General features: G+C 35.2%; 1 protein-coding gene across 1 annotated transcript in view; it reads left to right on the top strand.

Moving 5' to 3' along the window:
- Nucleotides 1-4052, top strand: part of LOC108755043 (syntaxin-1A) — a 48060-nt gene extending 44008 nt beyond the window's left edge. Inside the window, exons 9-10 of the mRNA XM_018497773.1 lie at nucleotides 2803-2895; nucleotides 3977-4052. Coding sequence (XP_018353275.1) covers nucleotides 2803-2883 — 81 coding nt within the window. The 3' untranslated portion in view covers nucleotides 2884-2895; nucleotides 3977-4052. The remainder of the gene's footprint in view (nucleotides 1-2802; nucleotides 2896-3976) is intronic.
- Nucleotides 4053-9453: the final 5401 nt, after the last annotated feature.

Below are 9453 nucleotides of genomic sequence, written 5' to 3'. Positions count from 1 at the left end.
AGTCTATATATATATATATATATACGTATATAGTGCTTGTACAAATTAAATATTGTGTTTATTTAAAATGCGTGCACTGCAAGTTTGCGTTAAATCGTAGAAATGGAGATAAGAAATGTCGAGAAAAATGATCGAAGTCGGTGTTTTCTTTGGAATGGAATGGAGATCGCCATCACTGATAGCTTTTCCTCGCATTCAGGCGTATCTTCGCACTGCCTTTTATTATTTTTTTCACTTTTATTATTTTTGCCACTTCATCGTTCTTATACAAGTTCTGACGCGAGCAAGTAATAACGATGGCGATTGCACAATCGAAAATCACGCGCGACATACGAGATCGAACACATGTGCCCTTTTCCAAATCGTCTTCAAACGAAGCTCGTCATCGATTTGATACGAAATGCAGCGACAGCAAACTGAACCATTCGTGATTTTCATTTCTCTTTCTATATTTATCACCAACGAATATTGATCTTGACTACCGTGTCACTGAAGGAGAAATTGTTAAATGTCAGCAATCTATAAAGCAGTTCAGAATCACTAAAATAAGATCTCAACATATTTTATATTCAGAATTCTCACTCTCATAATTCCGTTCTCTAAATGAATAAATAAAAATTGAAACACGAAGGCAAAAATTATCATAGTAAATTTAATTTAAAAAAAAATCTATTCGTTAAATTCTTCCAGTTTTATATTGAGATCTCTTAATGTCGATTAAGAAAAAATCCTTGGGACGTAGCTATAACGAGCGCGAAAATATTCGACTTCAATTTTCAATCTTCGTTCTTGTCGAAATTGGTATTTGGTGTCGGCGCAAATTGTTTGTTGTCGCCGCAGATTCGTTTGATATCATTAAGTCAGCAATACTCTTTAGATCAGATTTGTCCAACACTTTACCAGCAAACTATAAACGCTTTCACCTCTCGTTAAGTAAAACGTTTAGTTTACAAGCAAAATGTTGGAGAAGCTTGCTCTAGATAATAGAAAAGGCAATTTGAATCGGCGCGGGCGGCGCAAGTTGGAGTTCGACGCTTCCGTATTTGTTCCAGAACTGATCTATCGTTTCTGTGCGAAATGTGACAGAGACGTTATCTTCTTCACGCCCGCGTACTTTAATTCTTGTCTGGATGCGAGAATTTCTGCTCGGTCGGGACATTAATCCGCGTGATAACGACGTGTTTCGCGATACGTATGTATGCTCCAATGAATACTTAGATATCGATCACCGTCGTCGCAATGCAGACCGCACGACACGATAATGGCCCGTGGCATTGTACATGTAAATAATCGTAATTTGTATAGAGCAGATGATAATAATAATAATAACGAGGTAACGAAAAAAAGAATAACAATATTAATCATTAAAGCCGATAGTATAATAAACATTTTCTTCTTTGGATGTATTCAGCGTAAAAAAAAGAAACGGTTATACATAGATAGGAGAATGGCGGTATGTCTTTGTTTCTCTGTCGTCTTTATTGTACTTGCCACCTCGTGTAGAAAGAAACAAAAAGGAAATTATTTGTTAGTAACAACACCAGGTGCGAATAAAATGAGATGTAATATAATTAGCGGAGACCGTATGAAATGATAGTAGAATTGCGAAAATAATAGAATTCATGTCGCGTTTTATACAAGATATAAGAGAAAAGAAACATCAATGCGTTCGATCGAGAATTAATTCATGGTGGATATTAGATATAAATTTCCTTGGCGGAGTATGCTTGCTGCGAAGATAGGGAGAGAGAAAAGCGGATAAAATAAATTAGAAAAGAATCTTATTGAGAAGATGCACCGTTCAAGCTGCACGGAAACAAGAGGAAATTCTTGGAAGAAAACGGACGTTAACGATGTCGATTAATGAAGGTCTGTATTCCTGTTTTTTTTTCCGATTGAAACTGATTTCTTTGATCACCTTTAATTTCTATCTTATTTCTCTCTATTAGATACAATAAAAAGAGATTTCATTACTGATAATATCGCGAAAAATTTTAAATACGGACAGAATAGTGTCAATTCTATGATTAATTACTTTTTCTCATGTACAAGGCGTTTCAGATTTCTCGCACTTTTTATCATCTCTAAATTTTTCGGCCAGTCGAAGTAAAAAATTTTGGAGCGATTTTTTCTTAGTTAAGATTTAATGTCGTTCTTTGATAAAAAATTTGTGACGTCTTGTATATACACATTGAAGATAAGATTATCAAAATTGAAAACGTAGTAAGTTAAAAGTTACTTACTTATTAGAATTACATCATATCCTAACCGTTGAAGCAATTCAATTAAAAAATCGGAAGTCTACACTTTGTGAGAGTTCAATTGCTCTCTCAGCCGTTCAATTGCTATTTCCGTCGGATATATATCACAGTTACATACTCATGCATCATTTTTTATGCAGGCCATTGCAACGTGCATCATCGCCGTGCCGGCAACGAGCAAGAGCTTATTTCTTTCAGGTATTTTACTATATAATCGATCGATAAGTAAACAGTTGTAATGTGTAATGTAATGTGTAATGTATTAACAATGGACAGAGAGCACACAGAATAGGAGGCAGATGAAGAGAGAGAAAGAGTGAGAGGAAATAGATGTAAGAATAAAGAAATTTAGGAATGAGAGTTAGGAGAGAGAGAGCGAGAGAGAGAGAGAGAGAGGGAGAAAGAGAGAGAGAGAGAGAGGGAGAGAGAGAGAGAGAGAGAGAGAGAGAGAGAGAGAGAGAGAGAGACAGACAGACAGACAGAGAAAGGTTTATAATAAATTATATTAAACTTTAACGATCTCTGTTAATGCCGAATGCAGAAGAAGATCATGATCATGATTTGCCTCGCCGTATTGGGCGTTGTCGTCGCTACCACCATCGGTGGATATTTCGGACTGTGAACGCCAAACCAGGTATGTGTCAGGACGCGTGACATTTGATATTTTATTGTATTGGGAATGTTCAGATAATGATAAGAATATATGTGAATAGCCGTTTTATTAACACGTATATAGTTGCTGTAATTATTATTTGATTGCCCGCTGTTGTGTTGAAATAATATACAACGATATGTACACACATAGACTAAAAGATGCAACACTTTTTTTCAATGAGTTTTTAATGGGTTTTCTTATTTATAGATCCATAAGTAACAACCAATTTCTCGGTGAGTTCATTCCAAAACCTATCGAAAGCGTCACAACCTTTTAGTCTGTGGGTGTACATAATTTTTAACTTCAGAAGTTCTTAAAATTAACTTTTTTACGTTTTCTTACTATTATCAATAACACTAGTCAACAAATAAAAAAATTTATTGATAATATGAATAAGGTGGTTTTTGCTTACTAAATATGAAAATATTAATAAAAATTTTGTAGCACGTATAACTCTTTTGTGTGTGTGTGTGTGTTATTGAAATATTTATTATGACGTCATTTTTGAGAGAGAGAGAGAAAGAGAGAGAGAGGGGGGGGATACCCGCTTTATTTTTCTTCAATCACTTTTATATCGCGAGATGGATTTAAAGTTCTTCTTTTCTTTCCTTTCCAAACTATGTGAGAAGAGATAATATGACGACTTATACATGAGAAACCCATTTTACTTTGATTTTCAACTTATGATTGAAATATAGAAGCTTTCTTTAAAGTTTTTATAAGCCATCTACTTTGTGATTTTATAATGAAATAGCTAAACACATAATAAAATTTATTTCATATATTTAAACAAAATCTGTGGGAAGAACTTGCCATATTTAGATTTTCAAAATACAAGTCTTTTTAATTGCACAAAAATGACGTGTTACGACTTTCTGAATATCAAATATGAAAAACAGAAAAGCACAAAATGTAGGTTTTATCAATGTTACCGAAATTTTGTTGACCAGTGTAATTAATAGCATTAGGCTGATAATACATTGCCATTCCAAAATCGATAAGATTTTTATTTTGGTAATTGCCCTGTCACTGTATGCACTCAGACGATCTTTTTGTTCAGAAAAGTCCAAAGACCAGCAGCATCGTGTACCTAATTTCGAACCGCCGGCAGCGTCAGCATTCACTCATATCTCTTCGATACGTGAGGCTGATCGCCATCAGACGAAAGAAGATCGTCATTGTCGAAGGTGCCATCATCGGCGCATTTCTATCGTAACACCTATCATCGCTAGAACCTTCAGTCTATTACGCGCGTTCTCCAGATCGACACGAAGAAAACCAAAGAGATAAAGGATCGTCGTTGCCATCGTTATTATCGTCGCCGACGTCACCATCATCATTTTCATTGTTGTTCGTCGTCGTCCTCGTTGTCCTTGTCGTCGTCGTCATCATCGTCATCATCATCATTATCGTTATCGTCATCGCTGCGTTGCGTCATCTTTATTTTAAAAGTCTCCTCTGATAGCTAGTGCGTTAGTTGCGTTTGATCGGCAAAAAAAAAAAATGGAAAGGGGCGAGAGAAACATATCCCTCGTTTTTCTATTCAAGTGTTAATTCGATAATTTTCCGATAGATCCATTTAGCAATCAATTCCAAGTCAATATTCTCCTCCTTGCCCTTTGTTCATCCTGTCACGCTGAAGCTTAGAGTGTAAGCTTCTCTTCTGTGAGCGTCCTCAATGGTCTTTTTTTTTCTCCTCTTTCCACGTTCCCGTGCGTGTTCTCTTTTCACGGATCATGCGGCAAAGATAATAGACGACAGGAGGCCTCGTGAATGAAATGGCCGAGAAAATGAGAGACGCTCTCATCTCTCTAGAATGCAACTAAAACTATCGATCGAATATGTACGCACCATCGGTTAAGCGACATCTCCGATCGACACAACGTCGTCCTATCGTCGACAGTACGATAACTGACACAAGGATACTGCCGGTGTTTTCCCTCTTCCTTTCCCTAATATGCGCACGAATGTCGCTGTAAAATATTACTAGACATCATGATACGCATTGCACGTCGGAAACGATGGTTCGCGCGACGCGATCTTCGTAGTATCTGCTTCGTTGCGACCCGAGCCCAACACCCAATGGTGCTTCTAAACGCGAAGACGATGAACGGCTCGCGGCTATCACTTTCCTTTTCGTCGCGAAAGTAACATATGTACGATGCCGCTTGAAAAGCTATTTTTTTTTACTGTAATTTGTACACCGAAAATTTTGAACAAATTACTTCGAAGTCACATTCTAAAGACGCATTTCGCCGACCTAATCTATGTCCGTTTATATACACGAGAGATAAACCGCTGATTAAAAATTTGTACGCCAAATTTGTATCGTCTAGATAGATTACTAACCATTAGTAAATTCTCTCACGCGGTGATATAAATAGTACTAATTGATATTAGCAATTATTCATTTATTAGTAATTTCTAGCTATTTTTAGGTGTCCCTTTCTCGAAGACTTACAAGTTTCGAACAAAATTTTGTGAGCATTGCGCTCCGAGATCGACCTCTCAGAAAGAATTTCTGATACCAAGAAAAAAATATTCTTGACGTACTTTATCGGATATCGTATACATGACGCTATAACGTAATTGTATCGAAACTCTTATGATGTAGCACGCTAGATACGAGACTAGCAATAAGCGGAACGAGAGATCCCGTGTTTTGAGTCCCAGCCGGGCTCAGTTATTCGTCGCCGAAATGTAAGATACTGACATTTGCAAACTCCTTTCCGCAAGAATAGCATAAGAGATTTCTTTTAGATCAGTGTTTAATGTTAAATGAAAAATATTTGTTTAATGTTAAAACTTAAATCTTTTTATTAAGAAAATTAATGGGATAGCATCAAGAATATTTTATTCTAGATTTTAGAATTTTCTATTAAAGAATAACATATTCTTCTTTAAAGAACAAATATGATTGGCTCTATAGCGATCTTATTTTATTCTAGATCGAGAAATAATAGCTATTGAATACAGTATTTAGTGGATAAATGATGTTTACTGATGAAAATTCAGATATCGAATTTTACTTAAGTGGAAAAATTAACAGCAGCTAACAACAAGTGATACTTGTAAAGTTCTACTACCTCGACCAGCGGTTTAACCCTCGGCTATACATATCACGTCAATTCTGAGTATAACGTTTACATCTCTACACCTCTCTATATTCGGACGATTATGAGGAATCAGCTAGAACCTAGATGATGTTTTTTCTTCGCAGAAAACGATATGTCGAGTATGAATCGTGAAGTTAAATTGGAGAAGCGCGTAATTTAAGATAGATTGTGCATCAGTGTTGGTTAACCACGGTTCATCAAATTCTCTTTTCACGCACATAAAAAACAGCAAGGTATTGTACAATAGTATACTATTAGGTTAGAAAGTTTCCTAGTTTCGTATAAGCTTAATTAAGCACTCTTCATATTCGCTGTTAGCTAACCAATACTGTTGATACAATGACCTTCGGAATACTCGGTTAATTGACGATGAGAAAGGCGTGAGCAATGTGATTTTTATAACGGGTATTTTTTAAGTAAAAGATGTTTGCATATTCACTGTGTGTTGTTTGTTCTATTGATAGCTTACTCGAAAAGATATTTCGACCAATAGGTGTTCAGTGAGAGAGAAACAATCAATTCTTCCAATATTTCTATTTGGTAGTAATTAGTGTGATATTAATCACGATATAGCGAGGTGTAGCGATCGTATCTTTCTATAGGCGTAAGACACGACGTCGTTTCAGAATGTGACCGGCAGAAGCGAGAACGAATGTTCAGGTGCGTCAGATGTTAAAATAGACTTAATAATACGATATACGTAAACCAAATTCGTTTTTGCTTCTAGACGGTTAATTTTGCTGATGTTTTATTTATTTTTTTTTTTTTTCACTGAATCGATAAAGTTTGCGGTCTCTGATTTCGTGCTGCACGATACGCACCATTAGGTATTGGGTATGACGATTGTCCTTAATCGCGATTCTCGTCTTGAATAGTTTCGCGTCTTCTGTAAATCTTGACAAATCATCCTCGGCGAAAATAATCCCTTCGTCGTGTACTTTTGCTTGAAAAGTATAAAATTGAAACTGTATTAAAATTAAGAAACATAACTTCGTTGTATCTTGCTAGTCTTGAAAATAACATAACACGATTGCGCGAATGATTGATTCGATTTTGAGTTAAATCTGTAATTAATAGAAATAGTCAAATTCATAAATTCGTTACTTTTATAGATTTTTATAATTTTCTTTATAGTTCAGCACATGGATTTCGAAGCTATTGTCGCGTTACCTCTAAATAATACTTTTCGTTTTTTCAAGATCAACGCATGCATCCGAAACGATTTATAACTCTAATTGTAAATCTCAAATTTCCCTTATTAAATTATACGCGGGTTCTTGAAACTAATCATGCGAAAGGTGCATCATCTTCGAAACGATTAACCCCAACATGGACGAAATAACAGAGAGAGCATGAAAAGTGTAGAAAGCAAGAGACATTACGTAAGAATGAGAGAACGTGTGTATGTATGTATGCATGCATTCGTAAGAAGCAGAGAAAAGGAGCCATTTTCTCTTAAGCTGCAGCAATAATATAATTATAGATGTTATGAAAAAAAATAATTAAAAGAATAATCTCATTGGCAGAATGAAAAAGAATGAGCGATATTGTATGTACACGGATATGTATACATATATATATTTAAAAAAAGATATATATATATATATATATATATATATATAGATAGGTAGATAGAGAGAAATGTCATTACGGACGAGGAAGAAAAATACTATTAAGAATGACAATTATTATTATTGGCAGCGCCTATATATTGCTCCTCGACAGATTAATGTATCAGACGGAGTGCTGGCAACGTTAATGTTAATATTTTGTTGAGTATATTATAATTATTACGAACGTTAAGGTGCAAACATTCTACAAAAGATCATGAGTTAATGTTTAAACGAAATGGGGAAAAGAGAAAAAAAGGAGGAAAATGACGATAAAAGAAAATGAATTACGATTTGTGCAATGCGCGTTTTGCGTAAATTATAACATTTAATAATAATAATGATTAAGAAAATATTAAGATTACACCCCTTGCATTGTACAGAAAGCATAATAATTGTTAGTTTAGACAGAACAAACGTTACGATCTACTATCTAATTATAATCCAATACGATTAAGATGGCTAATTGTAAGATTTAATCGCGTAATCCTTCTGTCACGAGTTATTGCGGTCGTCGATAGGTATAATATTCTCTGATATTTATCATTTGGCTGATCAATGGATTTCGTTGAAGAGAGGATGCTTTCCGTGTGGATCTCACGTTACCTAAAATAAAAGAGAAACAAGGGAGATCCTTTCGGTTATCAAAAGAGATAAAGATGAATAAAAGAATTACGCAGACACGAAAGCATGTCTTCTTCTCTTTTCTAGCTACATTTTCATCGTTCATATTAATACGTTTATATTAATCGCGTATTAATTCATATTCTATTTCTCTGTGCTCCATCGAATCACCTAACGTATCGCGTAGTACCTCGCAAGGCAAACGCAAGAGTTTTTCTTTTTATTTATTATTTATGTTTTGTTTGCGTGCGATCTCCTTATTTCTCGTATCAATTGATTTCCATAACAGTTTGTCATATATAATAAGTCTGTTCGGATCATCCAGTATATCCGCTCTTGCAGAAATCCATAACGCAGCCTCAGATCTCGTAACTTTAGCTTTATAGCGAACTCTTCGTAATAGGAATTGAGAGAAAGAAAACACACCTATCGTCGTCAATTTCTTATTGCTAGATAGATAGATAGATTGATAGATAGATAGATAGATAGATAGATATATAGATAGAAAGAGTGAGTGAGTGAGAGAGAGAGAGAGAAATTCTACAAGAGTAATGTTGTCGGCGTACGACATAACTGACTGTACGTTAAACGAATCTGGCCTAAAGATTTAAGGAATGTCACGTCTCCTCGTTATTGTCAATCGATCATCCTGACTTTCATCTTCGTTTGAGACCATTCCAGTTCCTTAGACTAAGGATAGTCATTCAGATGTCTATTAATCTCGTTGTCTTTAATCTGTATAACTTTTATTATATATTACTTCCAATTTCGCTCGTTTCAACACTTGTAGAATCTTCTACACGCTCGCGATTTCGTCGTCACATCATTACTGTCACTTAAGACAAGAAAGCATTTCTTTTTTTTTTAACCTGGTGGCTTAAAGAGAAGCGAATTGAAGGAATGTTCACGAAATTGGTTCTGTTCCTATAGTTAGAATCGTGTATTAGTGAATTTTAATGTCGCGAGCATCTCATTAGATAGCTAATTGCGAAAGCTGATACATTTTCCTTTCATTTTTTTGTCCCATACGCATACAAGATATCATGGCAGTTTAAAATGCATCAAACGTGAATGCATCGACGTTGACGTGAGACACATAAACGATAAATTCAGTCATACGATTCCCTATTCTCGAATTATATTTATTCATCGTGATTAACCAGAATATATGTACTACTGGAATTCAA

This window comes from Trachymyrmex septentrionalis, unplaced genomic scaffold (assembly GCF_001594115.1).
Source record: "Trachymyrmex septentrionalis isolate Tsep2-gDNA-1 unplaced genomic scaffold, Tsep1.0 scaffold83, whole genome shotgun sequence".
Classification (NCBI taxonomy): domain Eukaryota; kingdom Metazoa; phylum Arthropoda; class Insecta; order Hymenoptera; family Formicidae; genus Trachymyrmex; species Trachymyrmex septentrionalis.
Note: the sequence above shows the minus strand (reverse complement) of the source record. Positions and strands in the feature narration are given on the sequence as shown.